Source organism: Mobula birostris, chromosome 2 (assembly GCF_030028105.1).
Source record: "Mobula birostris isolate sMobBir1 chromosome 2, sMobBir1.hap1, whole genome shotgun sequence".
Taxonomy (NCBI): Eukaryota; Metazoa; Chordata; class Chondrichthyes; order Myliobatiformes; family Myliobatidae; genus Mobula; species Mobula birostris.
In genome coordinates this window covers 33,407,454-33,432,208 of record NC_092371.1, presented here as the reverse complement: position 1 = coordinate 33,432,208, position 24,755 = coordinate 33,407,454, and the positions used below count along the sequence as shown (strand labels likewise).

Sequence of the window (24,755 nt, the reverse complement as noted above, 5' to 3'; positions counted from 1 at the left end):
ATGGGAAACCTGATGCCCTCTCCCAAAGATTTCCCTCCTCTGAGACCTCTGAAGTCCCTGATGTCATCCTTTCTGCTCACTGTCTCGTGGGTGCAGCGTCTCATGTTGTGCCAGTTGCTCAACAGAGTGAGGCAGCCCCTAGGCAATGCCTCACTAATCGTGTTTATGTTCCCAGCTCTGCCCGCTCACAGGTACTGCAGTGGGGTCACTCTTCCCAGTTATTCTGTCTCCTTGGAACCAAGTGTACTCAGGCCTTCATCAGTCGGTGGTTCTGGTGGTCCTCCATGGGAGATGACATCTGCAACTTCATCTCAGCCTGCTTGGTCTGTGCTCAAGGCAAGAACTTTAACTGGTCACCCAATGGTCTGTTATAACCCCTGTCTATCCCCAAGAGACCCTGGTCTCACATTGCCCTGGATTTTGTCACCAGTCTTCCCCCATCAGATGGTAACACCACCATTCTCACAGTAGTTGATCATTTCTCCAAGTCTGTACATTTCATACCTTTACCTAAACTCCCCTCTACCAAAGAAACAGCCAAATTACTAGTACTGCATGTTCTAAAATTGCATGGTTTACCTGTAGATGTTGTGTCAGACAGGGGCTCTCAATTCACATCCAACTTCTGGAGGGCATTCTGTAATCTTCTGGGTGCCTCTGTGAGTCTGTCTTCAGGATTCCACCCACAGATCAATGGCCAGACCGAATGGACCAACCACCAAATAGAGACAGTATTGTGGTGTCTGGTCTCCCAGAACCCCTCTGCGTGGAGTCAGCAGCTACTCTGGGCCAAGTACGCCATAAGGTCTCATCCATCCTCATCTACCGGTCTGTCCCCCTTCGAGTGCTGCCCTGACTACCAACCTCCACTGTTTCCTGCCCTGGAGGAGGAGGTTGGCATTCCATCTGCTGAGGCATTCATCTGCCATTGTCAGTGGACGCGGAGGCACACTTATTCTGTCCTTCTCCATGCCTCTGCTAGGATCAAGCGTCAAGCTGACCGCCATCGCTCCAAGGCCACATGTTACTGCCAGGGACAGCATGTGTGGCTTTCAACCCCAGACCTGCCCCTCAAGGTGGATTCCCGCAAGCTCACCCCCCCAACCCCGCTTCATTGGCTCCTTTCCCATTGCAAAAGTCATCAGACCTGCTGCTGTCCATCTCAAGCTGTCCTCCACTCCCCGCCGCATTCATCCCACCTTCCATGTGTCTTGCATCAAGCCACCCCCTGTGTCCTGTCCCCAAGCCCCCACTCCCTCATGGCTCTTCGATGGGTCAGAGGCCTTCACGGTGCACCAAATGATGGATGTTTGTCGCCGGGGCCGTGGCTTCCAGCACCTTGTGGACTGGGAGGGCTACAGTCCTGAGGAGAAGTGCTGGGTCCCCATCTGTAACATCCTGGACCCATCTCTCATCAGGGACTTTCATCACCAGCACCTAGCTCTACTTGCTGTGATGCCAGGAGGTGTCCGTAGAGGGCCATGGAACTGTCAGTACCTCCAGTTGAAATTTGTCTTTTTGTGTGTTTTCCCCCTAGCCATCAGTCTGTGGTTTTGTATTGCCATGTGCTCCTGTCCCCGCTTTTGCTCTGTTCCGGCCCCTGTATTACTGAGTACTCCACCTCTCACACGTTTCCCATTATTACCTGTTTTGCTGCCACTTCTGTCTCATTGTGCTCCACCTATCATCTGCTTCTCTGTATATTGCTCAGTGTATTTCAGTCTTGTGTTTTCACCTGTTTGTGGCCAGATTGTGCCAGTGAGTTTTCCTGAGCCTTTCCAGCATTTGTGTCTGAACTCTGTCTGTCTGAATATCGACTCTGCCTGTTTCCTGATTCTGGTTTTTGGATTTCTCTGGAATTTTTGATCTCCGCCTGAACTTTGTCGCTGATTCTTTTGCCTCTCTGGATTTGCTACTCAGTAAATATCACAGTGTGCATAGTACTTGGTCTGCGATTGGGTCCCTGCTTCAGCATCCTGACACCAACTTCTATTAAGTTTCAGGTGATGGACTGCTACCCTAATATTCTCCTGTAAAATGTCTCGATACAATTTTGAATTCATTGTTCCCTCAATGATTGCAGGCTGTCCAGGCCCTGAGACAGCAAAGTAGCCCCAAACCATGGTGCTTCACAGTTGAGATGAAGTTTGGTGTTGGTATGCAGTGCCCTTTTCTCTCTAAATGCAGCAATGTGAAATTCTGTCAGAGTTCAACTTTTGTCTCACCTGTCCACCGAACATTGTCCCAGAAGCTTTGTAGAACATCCAGGTGGTCTTTTGCAAAGTTGAGATGTGCAACAATACAAATTTTTTTCGGAGAGCACTGAACATTGACCTTGTTCAGTGTTTTTCTTATAGTGGACACATGAACAGAGACTTAAGCAAATGCTCAAGATTTCTACAGATCTTTTGCTGTTACCCTCGGGTTCTTTCTCACCTCCTTCAGCATTGTGCTCTTGGTATAATCTTTACAGGATGCCCACTCCTAGGGAGAGTAACAGCAGTACTGTGTTTCCTCCATTTGAAGACAGAGTTTCTTACTGTAGACTGATGAACACTCAAGGTCTTTAGGTCACTCAAGGTCCTGACGAAGGGTCTTGGCCTGAAACGTCGACCACACCTCTTCCTACAGATGCTGCCTGGCCTGCTGCGTTCACCAGCAACTTTGATGTGTGTTGCAAGGTCTTTAGAAATGCTTTTGTAACCTTTTCCAGCTTCATGTATCTCTACAATTCTTCTAAGGTGCTCTGAAAATAGTTTTAATCAAGGCATGGTGCACATAAGCAGATCTTTCTTGAGGAGAGCAGGCTCTGTCAGTAACCTGACTTTGTGTGTCTTTTTTATAGGGCAAGGTGCCTCTACAACCCACACCTCCAATCTCATCTCATTGACTGGAACACCTGACTTCAAATAGCTTTTGTGGAAGTCATTACCCCAGAGGTTCACATAATTTTTCCACAAATATATGTAATATTGGATCATTTTTCTCAAAAAATAAATGAACAAATACTGTATAATGTTATTGTTTTATTTAATCGGGTTCCCTTTATCTAGTTTTAGGACTTGTGTGAAGATCTGATTGCATTTTTGGTCATATTTATGCAGAAGTAGGGTTCTACAGGGTTCACAAACTTTCTAGCACCACTGCAGTAGTTAGTTTTCCTGATTACACTTTGTCACTAATCTTAATGGGTGTGTTAATCTTAAAAATAATGCCTTCACCTCGCAGGGTGACATAGCGTAGTTGTGAAAGTCTTCAGAGAATTAATTCTTTTTATGTAATTATCATAATGCAGTGCACTTAATCTGATCTTCATCTCCCTGACAAATAATTTCAGTTCTGTGGAGACAAGCGGACCAGGCTACCATTTGAAGTGGTTGCCAAAATGTGATGAAAGTGTTTTCAGCCCTTATCTCTAGATCATGTTACGTCGATAATGATAGGCCAGTGTTGGATCAGAACTAGATGCAGTCACAGCAAGTTGCTAGCAGGTTTCCAGCATTTGAATTTCCATTCCAAACTTCCCCCTGACACTCGTGAGAGAGACTGCAATTGCCTCCAACGTGTTTGAGTCGCAAAGTCTGCTGAAGTGTGTAGTTCTCCTGTGTTCTAGTCAAAAGCTTTGAGATGGCAGGTGAGTTTAATTTTAGTAGTTAATGTGAAGAGGGTGCAGTAAATCATAGTCTACACCCTCCTTTTTTCCTTCCTCAGGCAGTTAAGTATTTCAGTTTTGGAGTATGTTTTAGTAATTCCCTAAAGGCCATTAGGTCTGTTTAGAACAATCCAATTCACTGACTCAGAGAAATGGTTGAACATGCATTTAAGACCCTTTTGTTTTCATAACAGATTTCATTCATTCAGAACTGTTCAAAAAGGACTGGTGTGCTTAAGCACCCAGTTCATACCTCCTATCCAAATGAACAATTTTTTTTCTGTAATTGTGATGCATGTATCATCTCTTTGGGGGGAAAAAAAAGTTTGGCACAATTGCACTGCAAGTGATCTAGGTTGATCCTGACTTCTGTGTGGAGTCTCCACACTCTTCCTTCTACCCTGTGGGTTTCCTTCAGAGGCTTGGGTTATCTCCCACATCCCTGAGATGTGATGGTGTTACAAGGAAATAAGTGGGGTGTTTTTTTTTTTGAGAGACAGCATGTATTTGCTGGCTCAAAGGACCTCAATTAATGTTAAAAGAAAGTACATAAAATATATAGAAATTACTTTATCAGGGAAATTCATACATCTGTTTGAAATCTGTTGGATTCTAAGCATATAACACAGCTTCAAAGATATATACATAAGTTTGCATTACTTTTGATATTCTTATTTAGCTGGTCTAAAGATCAGTTTAAAATTTATTTTCAAATCAAATGAAAGTGAAACCTGGGTTATCCGTCTGCTGGTGTTAATTCAAACTGCACAACAGCTTGACTAAATTAGAAACTACTCCTCTTTCAGTGTTTATATGTAAATGAAGTATATGGAAAAAAAAACAGATATTCTAATCAATTTGTAACTCTTGACATTTTGCTTTAGTTGACGAATTTATTCAGATGTTCCATGCAATCTGATGTTCTGTATGCCTTAAAATGAAAGTAGCTCACGTATTGGTAAGAAGTGATTTATAATTAAAGGGATAGTCTCAGTGTTGAAACTATCTAGCAGATCTTTGGTAGGAAAGAAAATGTTTTTTTTACTATGATCATTTGTTACAAAAGTGTCATGATGCACCAACACAAATCAAGTAATTAAATTTACTTTGTGAATTAAAAATTCTCATTTAAAAAGACAACACGCCTTTAATGATTTAGAGGTCGGGACCAGCCTGCAACACATACCTTTAAGGTCGGCAAAGGTGTGGCAGGTGCAATGAATTAGTTAATTTATCATACAATATAATCAAGGTTTGATCTAGGGGAGGGGCCTGGTTCAGGGAAGTGCCTTGTGAGAAAAGTGCGAGTCCTTTGCTCGAGAGTCTTCGGCGAGGAGGCTGAGGGAGGAGACTGCGCCACATTTGGAGAGGGCGAGAGGTGGTGAAGAAATGACAGGTAAACTGATTCAGTGTGATGCCTGCATGATGTGGGAGGTCAGGGACACAGATGGTGCCTCTGGCTGCTACAGCTGTGAAAAGAGTGTCCAGGTTCAGCTCCTGAAGGACCCTGGGGCACTGGAGAAGCAACCGGATGACCTCAGGTTCACCTGAGAAAACGAGAGTTTTCTGGACAGGACCTACAGTGAGGTCGTTACACTGAAGACTCTGGAAGAGAGAAGGGGGGGCAACGATGAGTAAGGGATGGACGCTTGGAGTACAGGAGACCCTGGGGGATGTGCCTCTTGAAAACAGGTTCACCCTCTTGGAAGCTGTCGGGACAGAAGACACTGCCAGTCTGAGAGGCGGACAGGTCTGCGATTCAAAAATTGGCCCTGAAGCAAAGCCGAGGAGACAGACGTCAGGCAGAGCCGTGGTAGTAGGGGACTCCATAGTGAGAGGTACAGAAAGGGGTTTCTGCGGCAACAGGCAGGATTTAAGGATGGTGTGTTGCCTCCCTGGTGCCAGGATCAAGGGTGTCACAGACCAATTACAGGGAATCCTCAAGGGTGAAGTGGTGGTGCATGTCGGCACAAATGACGTGGGGAAGAAGAGGAAAGACATTCTGCAGCGTGACTTCAGAGAACTCGGAAGAAGGCTGAAAAGCAGGACCTCCAGGGTGGTTATCTCCGGTTTGCTTCCAGTTCCTCATGCTGGAGAGGGCAGGAACGGGGAGATAGGGGATCTGAATGTGCGGCTGAGGAGCTGGTACGGGAAGCAGGGATTTAGATTTTTAGACCACTGGGATCTGTTTTGGGGCAAGGATGAATTGTACAAAGGAGACGGGTTGCACCTTAATAGGCGGGGGACCAGCATTCTGGCAGGCAGGTTTGCCACTGCAACACGGGTGTGTTTAAACTAAATAGTGGAGGGGATGAACTGGAAATGTAAGAATGGAGTTAAAGGGAAAGTGAGAATAAGAAAAGTTAAGAAAGACAACAGAATCAATGGAGCAGAAAGCTCAAGAAGGGATCGTACAGTATGGCCAAGTGAAATAATGATTGATATGCAAGGGGAGGGGAGTAATGAATTAAGTATTATATGAATGCACGGAGTATAAAAAATAAAGTAGATGAGCTTGAGGCACAGTTGGAAATTGGCAAGTATGATGTTGTGGGAATAACAGAGACATGGTTTCAAGTGGACAGGGCCTGGGAAATGAATATTCAAGGATATACATCCTATCGAAAGGACAGACTGTTGGGCAGAGGGGGTGGAGTGGCTCTGTTGGTGAGGAATGAAATTCAGTCCCTTGCAAGGGGGGACATAGAATCAGAAGATGTAGAGTCAGTATGGATAGAACTGAGAAATTGTAAGGGCAAAAAGACCCTAATGGAGGTTATCTACAGGCCCCCAAACAGTAGCCTGGATATAGGGTGCAAGTTAACTCAAGGGTTAAAATTGGCATGTCGCAAAGGTAATGCTACGATTGTTATGGGGGATTTTAACATGCAGGTAGACTGGGAAAATCAAGTTGGTACTGGACCCCAAGAAAGGGAGTTTGTGGAGTGCCTCTGAAATGGATTCTTAGAGCAGTTTGTACTGGAACCTACCAGGGAGAAGGCAATTCTGGATTTAGTGTTGTGTAATGAACCAGATTTGATAAGGGAACTCGAGGTAAAGGAGCCACTAGGAGGTAGTGACCATAATGTGATAAGTTTTAAACTACAATTTGAGAGGGAGAAGGGAAAATCGGAAGTGTCAGTATTGTAGTTGAACAAAGGGAAATATGGAGCCATGAGGGAGGAGCTGGCCAAAGTTGACTGGAAAGATACCCTAGCAGGGATGACAGTGGAACAACAATGGCAGGTATTTCTGGGAATAATGCGGAAGGTGCAGGATCAGTTCATTCCAAAGAGGAAGAAAGGTTCTAAGGGGAGTAAGAGGTGATCGTGGATGACAAGGAAAGTCAAGGACAGTATAAAAATAAAAGAGAGGAAGTACAACATAGCAAGGATGAGTGGGAAGCTAGAGGATTGGGAAACTTTCAAAGAGCAACAGAGGATAACTGAAAAGGCAATACAGGGAGAAAAGATGAGATACAAAGGCATGCTAGCCAAGAATATAAAGGAGGATAGTAAAAGCTTCTTTAGGTATGTGAAGAGGAAAAAATTAGTTCAGACCGAAGTTGGGCCCCTGAAGACAGAAACGGGTGAATTTATTCTGGGGAACAAGGAAATGGCAGACGAGTTGAACAGGTACTTTGGATCTGTCTTCACTAGGGAAGACAAACAACCTCCCAGATGTAATAGTGGCCGGAGGACCTAGGGTAATGGAGGAACTGAAGGAGATTCACATTAGACAGAAAATGGCGTTGGATAGACTGTTGGGTCTGAAGGTTGATAAATCCCCAGGGCCTGATGGTCTGCATCCCAGGGTACTTAAGGAGGTGGCTCTAGAAATCGTGGATGCATTGGTATCTATTTTCCAATGTTCTATAGATTCAGGATCAGTTCCTGAGGACTGGAGGGTGGCTAATGTTATCCCACTTTTTAAGAAATGAGGGAGAGAGAGAAAACGGGGAATTATAGACCAGTTAGTCTGACATCAGTAGAGGGAAGGTGCTGGAGTCAATTATAAAGGATGAAATAGCAGCACATTTGGATAGCAGTAACAGGATCGGTCCGAGTCAGCATGGATTTATGAAGGGGAAATCATGCTTGACCAATCTTCTGGAATTTTTTGAGGATGTAACTATGAAAATGGACAAGGGAGAGCCAGTGGATGTAGTGTACCTGGACTTTCAGAAAGCCTTTGATAAAGTCCTACATAGGAGATTAGTGGACAAAATTAGAGCACATGGTATTGGGGGTAGGGTACTGACATGGATCGTAAATTGGTTGGCAGACAGGAAACAAAGTAGGGATTAACGAGTCCCTTTCAGAATGGCAGGCCGTGACTAGTGGCGTACCGCAAGGCTCGGTGCTGGGACCGCAGCTATTTACAATATACAAAGTGTACATTAATGATTCAGATGAAGGGATTAACAATAACATTAGCATATTTGCAGATGACACAAAGCTCGGTTGCAGTGTAAAATGTGTGGAAGATGTTGCGATAATGCAGGATGACTTGGACAGGTTGGGTGAGTGGGCAAATGCATGGCAGATGCAGTTTAATGTGGATAAATGTGAGGTTATCCACTTTGGTGGCAAGAGCAGGAAGGCAGATTACTATTTGAATGGTGTCAAGTTAGGAAAAGGGCAAGTACAATGAGATCTTGGTGTCCTTGTTTATCAGTCACTGAAAGTAAGCATGCAGGTACAGCAGGCAGTGAAGAAAGCTAATGGCATGTTGGCCTTCATAACAAGGGGAGTTGAGTATAGGAGCAAAGAGGTCCTTCTGCAGTTGTACAGGGCCCTGGTGAGACCATACCTGGAGTATTGTACACAGCTTTGGTCCCCAAATATTTGAGGAAGGACATTCTTGCTATTGAGGGAGTGCAGCAGAGGTTCACGAGGTTAATTCCCGGGATGGCGGTAGTGTCATATGTTGAAAGATTGGAGCAACTGGGCTTGTATACACTGGAATTTAGAAGGATGAAAGGGGATCTGATTGAAGCATATAAGATTACTAAGGGATTCGACACACTAGAGGCAGGAAATACGTTCCCGATGTTGGGGGAGCCCAGAACCAGAGGCCACAATTTGAGAATGGAGTTGAGGAAAAACTTTTTCACCCAGTGAGTTGTGGATCTGTGGAATGCTCTGCTCAGGAGGCAGTGGAGGCCAATTCTCTGGATGCTTTCAAAAAAGAGTTAGATAGAGCTCTTAAAGATAGCGGAGTCAAGGGATACTGGGAGAAGGCAGGAACGGGGTACTGATTGTGGATAATCAGCCATGATCACAGTAAATGGCAGTGCTGGCTTGAAGGGCTGAATGTCCTACTCCTGCACCTATTGTGTATTTGAATATTTTGTATGCATGCTGTGTGGGGCAATTTAAATAAAGCAAACTTATATGCACATTTCCATCACGTGTCAGATAGCCTGCTTCAAATGTATGCAATCATTTTATGTCAAGTTGTGCTACATGTGTGCTTAAGAGGGAAAGAGAGAAGAACATCCAGCTTGATACAACATTGCAATATAATCAAAATGATTTCACTTTTGGTCTTCACCCAACCATATCAACTTTTCTGTTTTTTTACAGTTTTTTTCACTCATCATTCCAAGGCTATCAACAGATCCTTTGATGCCTTTTCATCCTGATTTCTGATTCTTCTTACATCCTGGAATTGCACTCCTAATTTGCCTGCTTCCTATATGGACTTTGTTTCCACTTTCTCCAACAAAGCTGTTATTACCTTTTGAAGGAACTGACCCATTCTGAGTCCTTACCAATCAATGAAACTAAGTGTTGTAGAGTAAAACAGAAAAGAAAGTCAAAAGGTCTATGAAAGAAGCAGGCCCTTTAGTCTAACTCCTTCATAGCACCCAGGGTGCCCACTTCAGTAATGCCATTTGTCCATATTAAGTTCACACCCCTCTAAATCTTTTCTTTTAATACATTTCTTCAGATGTCCTTTACATGTTCCCTTCAGATCACTTTTAATATTTTCCTGTCTTACCTTAAATCCAGACCCTTTAGTATCTGGTTCCATTTCCCTAGGAAAAAGACTGTGCACATTCGCCCTGTCTGAGCCCCTTAAGATTTTATACACCTCCAGAGGTTTACCATTCAGTCTCACCCATTCCGAGTCCTAGATTAATGACCTGGATGAGGAAGTGAAGGGATGAGTTAGTAAATTTGCTGATGACACAAAGATTGGGGGTGTTGTGGATAGTGTGGAGGGCTGTCAGAGGTTACAGCGGGACATTGATAGGATGCAAAACTGGGCTAAGAAATGGCAGATGGAGTTCAACCCAGATAAGTGTGAGGTGATTCATTTTGGTAGATCAAATATGATGGCAGAATATAGCATTAATGGCAAGACTCATGGCAGTGCGGAGGATCCGAGAGATCTTGGGGTCTGAGTCCATAGGACACTCAAAGCAGTTACGCAAGTTGATTCTGTGGTTAAGAAGGCATATGGTGCATTGGCCTTCATCAATCATGGGATTGAATTTAGGAGCCGAGAGGTAATGTTGCAGCTATATAGGACCTTGGTCAGACACAACTTGGAGTACTGTGCTCATTTCTGGTCGCCTCACTACGGGAAGGATGTGGAAACCATAGAAAGGGTGCAGAGGAGATTTACAAGGATGTTGCCTGGATTGGGGAGCATGCTTTATAAGGATGGGTTGAGCGAACTCGGCCTTTTCTCCTTGGAGTGACGGAGAATGAGAGGTGACTTGATAGAGATGTACAAGATAATGAGAGGCATTGATCGCGTGGATAGTCAGAGGCTTTTCCCCAGGGCTGAAATGGCTAGCACAAGAGGGCATAGTTTTAAGTGCTTGCAAGTAGGTACAGAGGAGATGTCAGGGTTATGTTTTTTATGCAGAGAGTGGTGAGTGTGTGGAATGGGTGGTGGAGGTGGAAACAATAGGGTCTTTTAAGAGACTCCTGGATGGGTACATGGAGCCTAGAAAAATAGAGGGTTATGGGTAAAGCCTAAGTAGTTCTAAGGCAGGGACACGTTCGGCACAGCTTTGTGGGCCGAAGGGCCTGTATTGTGCTGTATGTTTTCTGTTTCTATGTTTCTACTACCCAACACTGTAACTCAAGCCCTTAAAAAGTTGAAAAGTAGTTCTTTTGGTAAATTGTTTTTTTATTGTCAAGTACTGAGGTACAGTGAAAACCTTTGTTTTGCATGCCATTCACAAGACCATTTCATCACATCAGTGCTTCGAGGCAGTACAAGGAAAAACAATAACCGAATGCACAGTGAAATGTCACAGTTAGTGGAGGTCATAACAAGGTAGGTTGTGAGGTTAAGAGTTCATCTTATTGTACTAGGGAATCATTCATTAGTCATACAACAGTAGGACGGAGGCTGTCGTTGAGCCCAGTGGACCATGCTTTCGGGCTTTTGAACCTTCTGCTCAAAGGAAGTGGAGGAAGAGAATGTTCAGGGTGGTAAGCTATTTTCCAAGGCGGTGACAGATATCGGCTGAGTCCATGAAGGGGAGCCTGGCTTGCATGATGTGTCTTGGGTAGAGCAGTTGCCATACCAAGCCCTGATGCATTCAAATTGGATGCTTTCTATGGTGCATCTGTAAGAAATTGGCGAGAGTGGAAGTAGGCATGTCAAATTTCTTTATCTGCCTGATGATGTAGAGGTGCTTGTGTACTTTCTTGGTTGACATGTTTGAACTGGGACAGGCTTTTGGTGATGTTCACTCCTAGAAAGCTGAAGCGCTCAACCCTCTTGACCCCAGCACCATTATCATAAACAGGAGCATGTGCACTGCCCCTACACTTTGTGACCAGCCCTTTTGTTTTGCTAATACCGAGGGAAAGATTGCTGTCATGAGACCCACACACTAGGTGGTCTATCTCATTCCTATATTCCGACTCATTGTTATTTGTGATTTGGTTCATTTGTAAAGAACAAGTTTGTTAAACAAATGCTTTCTGATACCATCAAAAATTGGCCTTTCTCCAATTCAGAATCTCAAAGCAAGGGCCAGACCTACCTTTTTCCATAATTACCTTGAAATAAATGAAATGGCATTATGTACTGATGAAGGAAACTTTCCTGAAGACATTTGGCAAATTCTATCCCATCCTCTGACAGTATGGGAGTCTCAACCAATACGTGGAAAGTTAAAATCACCTTCTATCACAATCTTGTTTCTGGCAACAGTCTGCAATCACTCTACAAATTTGTTGCCCTAAATCCTGCTGACTGTTGGGTGGTCTGTATTATAGCCTCATTAACAAGGTCATACCTTTCTTATTCCTCATTTCCACCCATAATGCCTCGCTGGATGAGTTCTCCAGTCTGTCCTGACTGACGACTGCCGTGTCATTCTTCCTGACTAGTAACACCACCTCTCTGCCCTTACTCCCTCCTGCTCTAATACATCTAAAGCAACACAACCCTGAAATATTGAGCTGCCAGTCTTGCCCCTCCTACAACCAAGACTTACTAGTGGCTACAATGTCATAATTCCAAATGTTGATCCATGCCCTAAACTTATCTGCCTTTCCATCTTGCACTGAAATATACACAACTCTGAACATTACTCCCACCATGCCTAACCATTTGTTTTTTGACTTTGAGGTCTTAACAACATGTCTCCACAAGCACTCTACTTTTTATTCTGGCACTCTGGTTCCCATCACTTTGCAACTCTAGTTTAAACCCATCGCCCGCTGTGCAGTACTAGCAAACTTTCTCACTAGGATACAAGTTCCTCTCCAGTTTAGCTGCAAACCATCTCTTCTCATTCCCTCCCTGGATGAGAGCCCAATGATCCAAAATTCTGACACCCTCCCTCCTACACCAACTCTAATGCCAAACATTAAACTGTTTGATCTTCCTATTTCTGACCTCACCAGCACGTGACACGAGTAGCAATCCTGAGATCCTGGAGTCCTGTCCTTTAAATTAGCACCTAATTCTCTAACTTCACTTTGTAGAACCTCATCTCTTTTCTTACCTATGTCATTGGTACCTATAAAGACCATGACCTCTGGCTGCTCACCATCCCACTTAAGAATGCTGAGTACTCAATCCGACATGTCCCAGACACTGGAACCTGGGAGGCAACATACCATCCTGGAGTCTGATCCTCATCCACAGAACTTCCTTTCTGTCCTGCTAACTAACAAATCCCCTATCACCACAGCTAGCCTGTTCTTCAGCCTTCCCTTCTGAGCCACAGAGCTGGTTTCAGTGGACACCTTTCTGCTGGACTTTCCTCTGCTAGGTAATCCCCCACTCCCAAAAGTATCCAAAGTTGTTGAGGGGGATGGAAACTCTGTACTAGCTGTTTAAACCCCCTTGCCCTTCCTGACTGTCACCCGGTTTCCTGTGCCCTGCACCTTAGGCGTAACTACCTCTCTATATGTCCTGTTTATCAGCCCCTCAGCCTCCCCAATGATCCGGTGTTCATACAGTTCCAGCTGGAACTCAACATGGAGTGTTAGGAGCTGCAGCTGGGTGCACTTCTTACTGTTGAAGTCGTCAGGGATACTAGAGGTCTCCCTGCCTTCCCACATCCTGCAAGAGGAGTATCCAGCTATTCTGCCTGGCATCCCTACTGCTCTAACTGTGCCATTATATAAAAAAGGAAACAATAAAAGGATAAACTGGAACAAAAAAATCTACCTACTGTTTTTTGCTTTCTCTCACTCAAGCCTCTCCTTGCTGAAGTCGTGAAGAGCTAGAAGCCTCAAAATCCCCAATCTAACACTATCTGCTCCAACAAAGACCGCTCCACATTGCCCCTGCCTTATTTTAGTTTGCATTTCCTCATGAATCCTGATCTCTGATCGGTTGCTGTTCAGACACCAACACTCCTGTGAAGCAATGTTTTTTGAATGCACGCTTGCTAAGCCATGTGGATCACTCCTCCTCTTGCTCCTGATCTCTGACTAGCCGCTTTTCAAATGCTGAAATTCCCGTGAGGTATTGCTTATTAATACACACTCACTGGCCTGAGAGAGTCACTTTTCCTCGCTCCTGATCTGTGTCAGCTGTTCAAAAATTCTCAGTGAAGTTATTTCAAAACACTCTTTTGTTATAGATGGAACATCATTTATCTAGAATTAAAATGCGGTCAGGCCCCTTGTTTGTACAGATTTATAGTGACTATACCTGCATACAAATACTCGGTTTGTTTCAATAAAGTTCATTTTTCTGCTACCTTAATGTAACTAGAAATTGATTGTCTTATTGCAGGCTTGATTATGATGAATTGATGGTATTGCACTGTACAATTGGCTGACTAATTTTTATATCATACAATTAATTGCTATGATAGCCAATCAAGAGTTCGGATCCAAACAGCAAGATTAACATGTGATGTAATCCAGTGCAATACAGACCAAGACCAGCTATGTGGTACTTAGCAAGTGTTAAGCTTGACCATTTACTTTTGTTCAGCTTGAAGCTGCAAGAATTCAAGGCCTAACAATTTTTTCTTTCCTTTAGCTCTCTATGATCTTGGACCTGTCTTGAGTCACGTTGACCTTCACTGTGAGAAGAACAACAAAGAGCACAGGACTGCAGAGATCAGTACCAAACGTCTGATAATCCGGCGAGGCCAGACTTTCCACATCACCATCCACTTCAATAAAAATCAGTATGATCCAGATAATGACAGAATTAGACTTGTTGCTCAGACAGGTAATCAATAAGGATTGAATCAGGGAAATTTCACAAAATATTCCAGTTCTGTGCAAGGTCTTAGACATATATATTGGGTGCCTAAGTCTCTTGCACAGTAATGTATTTGTCAATGTGGAGTGGAAAACAAGTTTGAAAATCTGATAAGAGCACAGAATGTTTAGAATTGTGAGGGTGGAGCGCCGGGGACAGGTGTCGACAGGTGGCAGAGAAAGAGTGCCTGGGGCGGTTGTTGGCGCGGGAGCAGATTAACCCAGCCCTGAGACACCAGACAAGGTCATTTGATTCCAAACAAATGGTTTATTGATCATCACAAAATGTCTCTCCGGTGCTTCCCACTCCCTCCCCTTTCCCTTCCCCTTTTTCTAACCATGATTCCCCTCTTCCAGCTCCCTTCCCAATCTCAGTCCACAATAAAGACCCATATCAGAAACAGGTTTATCATTACCCACATACGTCATGAAATTTGTTTTTTTTTTTACTGCAGCAGTACAATACAATACATAAGTGTAATGCCCTGGTTAAGATTTTACTGCTAATGTTGTAGCACATTTTATTTAGTGGTTTCTGTAGAAGCAGGACATGACTATTTTTGGTGTAATGCCCTGGTTAAGATTTTACTGCTAATGTTGTAGCGCATTTTATTTAGTGGTTTCTGTAGAAGCAGGACATGACTATTTTTGGTGTAATGCCCTGGTTAAGATTTTACCGCTAATGTTGCAGGGTATTCCATTTAATAGGTTTCTGTAGAAACAGTGTGCTCTGTTGGTAGTGTTTAGGTTACCACTAAAGATAAGGGGTTGTGATGTTTATGCTTAGGAATATAGTGTCATCTGATCAGGATGGTGGAATTGGGAGAAGCTGGTTGGAGGGCTTTTGGGACAGACACTGGGGAGGGTCAAAGTCTTTTCGGCGGGAGATGGAGATATAAGAAGCTGAAGAGAACTGGCCATGGGATTTGATCAAATGGGAATGCATGATTTGGTGGAGTCCAAGAGGGGAAATCCTACTGGTGATCAGTGAATAGGAGTGGCACCATGAGTACATTGGACACATCAATTTTTGGAATATTTGAGCTTAAACCTGTGTACATTTGATTGTTTTAATTATGATGGGCCTTTTTTTTCCCTTTCTCCTTTAATAACGGTTTGGTTAAGTTAACATTCTTAAGTATATGTTTTTTTTATAATTGTGTGCAGTGTATGGCCTGCTATTTCTTGCCAATGGGCGATTGCATGGGGGCAAGTAACTACACAGTATTCACACAGATTGGGGTTCAGGTGGGCGAGAAATCCCAACCTTCTGGTTTTGGTGGGACACAAGTCATATTGACCCTAGGCATACAGAGTCTGAGAAAGGTGGTTTTCTAACCACTGTGTCCAGTGGCTGTTAGCAAGGGGCTGACAAGCCGCAGCTCTAGAGACACCCGGTGAAAAGGGTTTCATTGTGGGGGTTGTCTGGGATTGGATTCACTGAATACTATGTAATTGCTCTAAGAATTGATTACATTGTTTGTATGTTTAAGCCTGTGATAAACTATCGTCCGGGAAAGTGAATAAGAGGCGTGATCATGGATGCCATAGGGATTAAGTATTGGAGTGATTCAAAGAGATTACTCATAACTAGGGTTTGTGTGCTGAGCAGAGTAGATATCCGCAGCCCAGATGAATTGTTGATTAGGGTTTTAAGTATCGTTAAAGTATTAGGGAAAGTTACAATCATGCAACAGCAGTTTGACCAAATAGTGGGCAAAGATATTTTAGTTCAGGCTTGTAATGATGTGCTGTGAGTGGATATGCCTCGCACAATTGGGGTACCTGGAGAGGCGGGGCCATGGACTGTCCATACTTTCAGAGAAGAGGGAAGTGTAGGTGAGGGTGCCAGATTGGAAGTTGAGTCTCCCGTAGCTGAGGGCAGAGATTTTAAAGCCGGGTTGCTTTCATTTCTGTGGAATGATGTGGAGGGTCTAATGAAAATTCCGAGTTGGTATCGGCAATTAGGTCTCTGGCGGATAAATGCCAAATTGCACCAGCAGAGAGTCAAAGTTATCGTAGGCTGAGAATGTTCTCAGGAGTGAAGCCCACCCTTGAGGGGGTTGGAGGAATACGAAACTTGGGCGGAGCAGTCCTCTCAGATGCTGGATGAGTGGCAGTGCTCTGACAATGTGAAAAGTCTAAAAGGTCCGGCTGCTGAGGTGGTGAGGTTCTGAAAGGCAGAGGACCTCTTTCCCACTTCTGTGGGCTACATGCAAGCATTAGAAAACGTTTTGGGTATGACGGGAAGCCCAATGAAGCTTATGACAGGGTTTAGGTGTATGTTTCAGGAGATAGGGAGAAACTTTCTGCCTACATTTTTTGGCTAGGGAGACAGCTTTGGCGTAAAGGGGCCATCCAGCTAGCCGATGTGAACTAATTAAGGATGGACCAAATGGCAAAGGGCACGCAGTCACATGATGTGATTGCCTTAAGCCTCCAAATGTCTTGTAGGATGTGTCCCCCTCCGTCATTTGTTGAGTTGATTACAGAGTAAGAGAAAAGGAAACGCGATGGAGAAGTGGGAGGCCTCCGTCAGCAGGGCAATGTCCTCGGTAGTAGCCTCTGTTGCTAAAGCAACCTCTGACACACAGACGTGGGTTTTACAGGATTTCATGAAAGGTTTGAGAGCTGAGGTACGTCAGGTGATATTGGCTGGTGCTGCCATCAAGCATGACAAAGCCAAAAGGGAGCTGGACCCACTGGTGGGATGTATTAAGCAGAGGGCTGCTACTGAATGGGGTCCCTTGAAAAGGAGAGTGAAGGGTATGGTCTATTACAACTGTAGTGAGGAGGATATTTTAAGTTTAAGTGTGAAGGAAGGGAAAACCTTCAGAATGTGAACCAATGGTTACTTAAACAGAAGGGGAAGTCAGGGAACCTCAGACAGGCCCAGAAAGGAAATGGCCTGGCATCTCAGGGAGAACATTACCACAGTGTGAACCTCTGTTCCTGAAGGCTTAGAGGGGCCAAGTTCCAGTGTATCGCTACAGATTGAGGATATTTACGCTAGAGCCATACTTGACACTGGTTCTTAGGTTTCTGTACTGTACGAATCCTTTACAACCGGTATTTGATGCATTTACCACTGACACAACTCAGTGACCTAGAGCTTTGGGGCCTTAGTACTGATGACTACCTGTAAAATTGGTTACTTATTGCAGCTGGAGTTTTCAGAAGCAGGTGTTGGCATAGCTGAGGTTAGTGTTGGGCTGTCCAGACCTGGTTGAGAAGGGTGAAGCTTCAATTCTTGTCAGAACAAATACTCCTATTATAAGGAGGCTAGGGGGAGCCTGCAAGGGGAGAATTGGAGAGCGTTTTCTGAAAACCTTGCCCATTCACCCATGTTCAGAGCTGTTTTTGAGAAAGTGCAAGCCCATTCTGGTCCGGATGATGAACGCAGATGAGGTAATGAGTGGTTAAGCAAATTTCCCAAATGCCTGATGCCGAAGCCCTCCCGCTGGATGCTCTGGAAGACCATGAAGAGGAGTCACGCTTACCTGCTGGGGTACTGGTGAGGCCCGAAATGCAGAAACTGTTGACTGTACAAGTAAACAGGATGACAGTGACTCAGGAACACCTCGGAGAGGGAGGTCACCCTTAGGTGGGGGATGCCGATGGCACACCTTTTTCCACTGACTGTAATCTCTAGTTTTCTTGTGAGAAAATCAGGAGGGAGACAATCTTCAGGGATAGAAAAATTGACTTTGGTGACTCCCCGGTACCCGGGGTTGGAAAAGGGGACTGACAGAGAAGATGTTAAAGTTCGAAGGTCTCTTTTCTACTGACGAGTTCGATGTGTGTTGTTCCAAGAGCACTCGCCACACCATCCGAATGACAGATTGCACCCCGCCCCTTTCGGAGAAAGGTGTTGGTGATTAGCACCATCAGAGGTGGAGGATGTTCTGCAGCATTGGCTGAAACTGAAGAAACCTGGGATTATCATTGAGTCCCTATAGTGGTGGTGAGGAAGAAGAATGGGATGGTACAAATGTGTGTTGAGTATTAGACACTGAACCGATGTACAGTCCCTGACCAGTCTACCCCTTCCAGGGATCGAGGATGCTCTGGCCTGTCTGACTGGAGTGAAATGGCTCAGTGTGTTGGACCTAAGGAGTGGGTATTATCAGATACCCATGAGTGAAGCTGACAAAGAGAAGACGGCATTCTTATGTCCACTGGGATTCTTTCAGTTTGAAGGAATGCACATCAGGAATACCAGCTAATTTCCAACATGTCATGGAGAAGACTATCGGGGACATGAGCTTGCTTGAGGTACTGAGTCCACACAGGAAGAACATGAGATGAGGACACTGAAGGTGTTAGACCACCTGAAAGGTGAAGGGTTAAAACTGTCACTGGACAAGTGCCAGTTCTGAAAGATGTTGGGCACATAGTCTCACGGAATGGAATAGCTGCAGGTCCATCAAAGATAGAGGCAGTGACCACATGGCCAAGGCCCAAGAATGTGAGTGCTCTACTCTCATTCCTTGGATTCTGTGGGTACAACCGGAGGTTTGTGAAGGACTACTCCAAAGTAAGCCACCCTTTGAATCAGCTTCTGTGCGGTTACCCTTCCTTGGGGAAGAAAGGGAGGTGGTCAAGAGGAGAAGATAGTAAAGTTTATCTTTGTCCTTCAGAGCCTTTTGGAGCAAGATGGGATACAAAATGTGAAGAGGTCTTCCAATTGCTGAAGGAGCTGCTGACAAAAGTACCTGTGTTGGCCTTTGTGAATCCCCGATTGCCATAGGTATTGCATACAGATAGCTGCCATGAGGGTTTAGTGGGTGTTCTGCATCAGGATCAGGCACATGGTTGAAACCTGTCGCTTTCATCAGCTGGAGTCTGTCACCCTCCAAGTGAAACTACCCGATGCACAAATTGGAGTTTCTGGCAATGAAGTGCTGCGGTGGATAAGTTGAGTGATTATCTATACGGTGCCAAGTTCGAGGCGAGGACTGACAACAATCCATTGGCTTTTATCCTAACCTCGGTGAAACTGGATGCCACAGGCCGTCGTTGGTTGGCAGCATTGTCTGCCTATAATTTCAGTTTGAAGTACTGTCCAGGGAGCTGGAACATTGATGCGGATTCATTTTCCCGACATCTGCATGAAGGGCTGGAAATGGACGGAGAGTGGGACAGCGTTCCTGCACCTGGAGTTAAAACAATGTGCCAGTTTTCTACCACAGGGAAGTCAGAGGCAAGGCAAGGACAGGATAGAGCATGAGGACCATCTGGGAGCTTCTGGTTGTGTCAATCCACAGGCGTACCTCAACCTGACCACTCTGAATAGGAAGCAGTTGTCTGCATTGAGTCCTGGGGTAGGACCAGCCTCCCAGCAAGATGACCCTTGTATACGTACTGCTTGGTCACCTGTTGCAGAAGGGGATTTGACCTGAGTTGAAAAGATGAAACACCCTGCCATACCTCTGTTGCTAAGAGAATGGAACAAACTGGAATTGAGGAACCAGGTTCTATACAGAGTCACGTCACCTCCAGACAGACCTCGGCGTTCCCAGTTGGTTTTGCCCAAGAAGCATTGGGGGATTGTGCTGAAGTCACGTCATGATGATTCAGGTCATTTGGGATTTAACAAGACCCATGGATTGGTCCGAGATCGGTTCTACTGGACCCGAATGAAGTCTGAAGTTGAAGAGTACTGTAAGTCGTGCATTCAATGTATTCAATGGAAGACGCTGCCTTCGAGGGTCGTTCCCTTATTCCATTTACAGAGTAAGGAGGCCAATTGATCTAGTATGTATGGATTTCCTCTCCATGGAGTCTGATTCCAGCAACACTGCGAATGTTTTGGTTACTACTGATCACCAGACCAGATATGCTCAAGCCTACCCTACAAAGGATCAGAGGGCATCCACCATGGGCAAAGTGCTATGGGAAAAGTATTTCATTCATTATGGCCTTCCAAGATGGATACTCTGTGATCAGGGAAGGGATTTTGAGAGTAGGCTCATACATGAGTTACTGGGCATGCTTCGAGTCGAGAAACTGAGGGCTACGCCTTATCACAGTCAGGGTGATCCCCAGCCCGAGAGGCTCAACCAGACATTGCTAGACTTGCTCAGGCATATCAGTAAGAAGAACAAATGGAGTCAGTATATTGGGCATCTGGTCCACTGCTACAGCTATACACAGAATGAGGCTACTGGGTACTCTCATTACTCTTTGATGCTTGGGCTCAAAGCGAGATTGCCTGTAGACCTCTGTTTTGGGAATGGTGGGGTAGATTTCCCACAGAAGACCTATATGTCTGACATGAGGAAGGAATTGCAAAAGGCTTATGAACTAGCAGCGGTCTCTGCTGCCAAGAAGAATCAAAGAAACAAGCGGAGATATGATCAAAAGGTTAGGTTCTCCCAGCTGATGCCTGGAGACAGAGATCTCATAAGGAATTTGGGGCTACCAGGAAAGCATTAGTTGGCTGACTGCTGGGTGGCTATGCCCTATGTAGTGGAGAGTCAGATGCCAATTATGCCAGTTTTCTGGGTGAAGCTAGAAGATGGGAATGGACCTGTCAAAATTCTCCATTGAAACCACCTTTTACCTCTAGGACACAACGTACATGTTGACCCAGAGCCTGACACAGACTCTACACCTAGCAGGAGGACTCTGCACCAAAGTGGGAGAACAGAAAGTGGAGGGAGCTGAAAGGAACCTAATCTCTGAATGCTGTACGGCCTTGGAGGATGAGGAAATTGGGCGTGATACATGTTACCTTGTGCAAACTCCCCAATAATTGTTGAAGAGATTCCCGAACCTCCCCACGCTGACTCAGATGCAACCGGGGGAACTAGCAGTGGATAGTCAGACTGCAGCTAACAATGAAGGAAAATTGGGCTTCAAGGAAATTGGGGATGTAGCTAAGCTCAGTCAAGTGGCAGGGAGACCTGAGTTGCCAGAAGGCACAAGTAATGGACAGAGGGGACATCTCCAAGGAGACAGGAAAGATCCCAAGGAGTGTCTGAAACTGAAGAAGTGGATAGTGGGATAAGGAGGTTCAAAGATCAGGAAAGCTCCAGATAGGCCCCAGTATGACACACTGGGGGAACAGTGTTGCACCTATCCCCTAGATGGTAGTATGTCACTACCATTTACAAATGGTTTGGAGGTCATGACATCACAAAATTCCCATGAAAATTGTGTTATTAATGATGGGTTGGTAGATCTTGAAGTCATGAGGACATGACTATTTTTGGTGTAATGCCCTGGTTAAGATTTTACTACTAATGTTGTAGGGTATTCCATTTAACAGTTTTCTGTAGAAACAGTGTGTCCTACTAGTAATATTTGGGTTACCATTAAAGATAAGGGGCTGTGATATTCATGCTTAGCAATGTAGTGTCATGCAATCAGGATGGTGGAATTGGGAGAAGGATCTAGAGAATGCTGGGCGGAGAGGTTTTGAGACGGACGCAAGTGTGTGTCAAGGTCTTTCTGGTGGGAGATGGAGAGAGAAGAAGCTCGAGTGATTTGATGGAGTCCAAGAGGGGAAATCCTACTGGTGACTGGCACTGTGAGTACATCAGACACATATTCTTTTGGAAGATTTGAGCTCCAGCCTGTCCACATTTTATTGTTTTAATTATTATGGAGACTTTTTTTTTCTTTCACTTCTTTAATAATGGTTTGGCTAAGTTAAAATTCATAAATATAATTTCTTTATAATTGTATGCAGCATATGGTCTATGATTTCTTGCTGATGGATGATTTCACAGGGGGCGGTAGTTACACAGTATTCACACAGATTGGGGTTCAGGTGCGCGAGACATCCCAAGCTCATAGGTTTGGTGGGGCCCAAATCATATCAGCCCTAGGTGTACAGAGTCTGAAAATGTGGTTTTCTCACCATTGAGTCCAACTGTTAGTGAGGGGCTAACGAGCTGCATCTCTAGAGATGCCTGGTAGAAAGGGGTTTCATAAAATTACTACAGTACTGTGCAAAATTCTCAGGCACCCGAGCTATATATATGTGCCTTAGACTTTTGCATAGTACTATATTAATTTTAACAAAAATAATTTTAATGTTTCTCTTATTCTAACTTATTTCATGATCATGTTTATACTGTAATGATATTCTCCTTTAGACTGATTTACTTAAACTGTCATTGTCTGGCATGTTGAATTTACAAGATTTATATTACATGAACAAAATGGCTGATCCTTGCCTAAGATTTGAATATTTATGAATATATCAGACAGGAAATTTTGCCAATGCAGAAAATGGGACATCAATTCTCAGTTAGAGTAAAAAGCTTAAAACACTTGTAAAACTATTGGTAATCTCATTGATTCACTAGTGTGACAAGCACAAAGCTTACAGACCCTTTGGTGGGCCACTTGTATGTAAGGTTGCATTCTGATATTAAGATATACAATATATTCTGTTATTTTACTTCTCATTTGGATGATAATTAGAGTATCCATTGATAACATTGTCATTTCTTTTAAATGTTTGGTATTTATGTAGTCAGATTCATGGGATTTATCAACTTTTACTGACCTGTCTGGTAATATTTCTTTACTGATACTAATTTCTTTTATTTCTTTGTTTGTACCAGAATTTGGGTTCTCTGGTATTCCTGGAAGACTTTTTATGTTTTCACATTCTATTTGTTGATTTCAAAACTATCCCTTGCTCACCCATGGCTGACAGTCAGGCATTGACAGGCAAATCCACAGGGCCGCTTAAAGTGTTGTAGTCACGAAGGAATGGTACAACAATTAGACAGTGCCTATATATCCTTTACTGCTTGTTGTATATATAGGAAAGGTAGAATAGCAGAGATTGCATGTAAGTTGTTGAGCGAATGAGACATATAGGCCAGTGAGGTTGTAACTTTACACCCTTTACACCTTAATGAAATATGATAGAAGTGGCAAAGGAAAGTGCAGCCTATAATTATTGTACATTCACAGTAATCATGATTTAATTCCTTAACTAATAGGAAAATAATCAATTGAATCCTTTAAAATGGAAGTGTAAAAGAATTCTAAAAGATGCACAGATTATGAAACAAAGTATTAACTCAAGGAATCAATGTTAGTAGTTCCATCTATCCTGGCTGTTACAGTGCCTAAATAAAAAAAAAAAAAAAAAAAAAAAAAAAAAAAAAAAAAAAAAATTCACCCCCACTGGAAGGTTTTGTTTTATTGTTTTACAACATTGAATCACAGTGATTTACTTTTGCTTTTTTTGGTACTGAGCAACAGAAAAAGACTCCTTCGTGTCAAAGTGAAAGCAGATCTTTACATTAATTACAAATATAAAACGCTAAGTAATTGATTGCATAAGTATTCACCCCCTTCAAGTCAGTATTTAGAAGATGCAGCTTTGGCAGCAATTACATCCTTGAATCTGTGCAGGTAGGTCTCTATCACCAGCTTTGCACAGCTAGATACTGCAATTTTTCCCCAGATTGCATGAGGATTGTGAGTGATCAGTCCTTTTCAAGTCCAGCCACAAATTCTCAATTGGATTGAGGTCTCGACTCTGAACTGGCCACTCCAGGACATTAGCTTTGTTTATTTTAAAGCCAATCCTGTGTAGCTTTGGCTTTATGCCTGGGGTTATTGTCTTGCTGGAAAATCAATCTTCTCCCAAGTTGCAGTTGTCTTGCAGACTACATCAGGGTTTTCTCCAGGATTTCCCTGTATTTTGCAACATTCATTTTACCCTCTACCTTCACAAACTTTCCAGGACCTGCTGCAGTGAAGCATCCCCACAGCATGATGCTGCCACCACCATGTTTCACAATAGGAATGATGTGTTTTTGATGTGCAGTGTTTGGTTTACATAAAAAAAATAACAATTTGTCTGACCAAAAAGCTCAGTTTTGTTTTTTTATCAGACTATAGAAATTTCTTCCAGCTGACTTCAGAGTCTCCCACGTGCCTTCTGGCAAACTTTAGCCGAGATTTCATGTGAGTTTTTTTTTCAATAGTGGCTTTCTCCTTGCCACCCTCCCATAAAACTGCAACTGCTGAAGTACCCAGGCAACAGTTGTTGTATCTCAGTCTCTCCCATCTCAGCCACTGAAGCTTGTAATTCCTCCAGATGTGTAATTCCTACACACACACACACACACACACACACACACACACACACACACACACACACACACACACACACACACACACACACACACATATCTAAATATAACTAAAATATTAAAAATACAACACTAGCAATTGTAGAAAAATCAGTTCAAATTCAAAGTTAAACATAATTCTCTAGTATAAAAGTAGAACAGCAATTATAATCTTAAATAGTAATAATAAATGACAGAGACGTCTTACTTCTTGGAACAAGTAACAGTGTGGAAATGGGTAATAGAATTGATGTAAATTATCTAGATTTCCCAAAGCCCTTTGAG

General features: G+C 43.8%; 1 protein-coding gene across 1 annotated transcript in view; it reads left to right on the top strand.

Moving 5' to 3' along the window:
- The first annotated feature begins 4,978 nt into the window (after positions 1-4,978).
- The window catches only part of LOC140208181 (protein-glutamine gamma-glutamyltransferase 2-like), a 75,383-nt gene continuing 55,606 nt past the window's right edge, over positions 4,979-24,755 (top strand). Inside the window, exons 1-2 of the mRNA XM_072276671.1 lie at positions 4,979-5,048; positions 14,135-14,329. Coding sequence (XP_072132772.1) covers positions 5,042-5,048; positions 14,135-14,329 — 202 coding nt within the window. The 5' untranslated portion in view covers positions 4,979-5,041. The remainder of the gene's footprint in view (positions 5,049-14,134; positions 14,330-24,755) is intronic.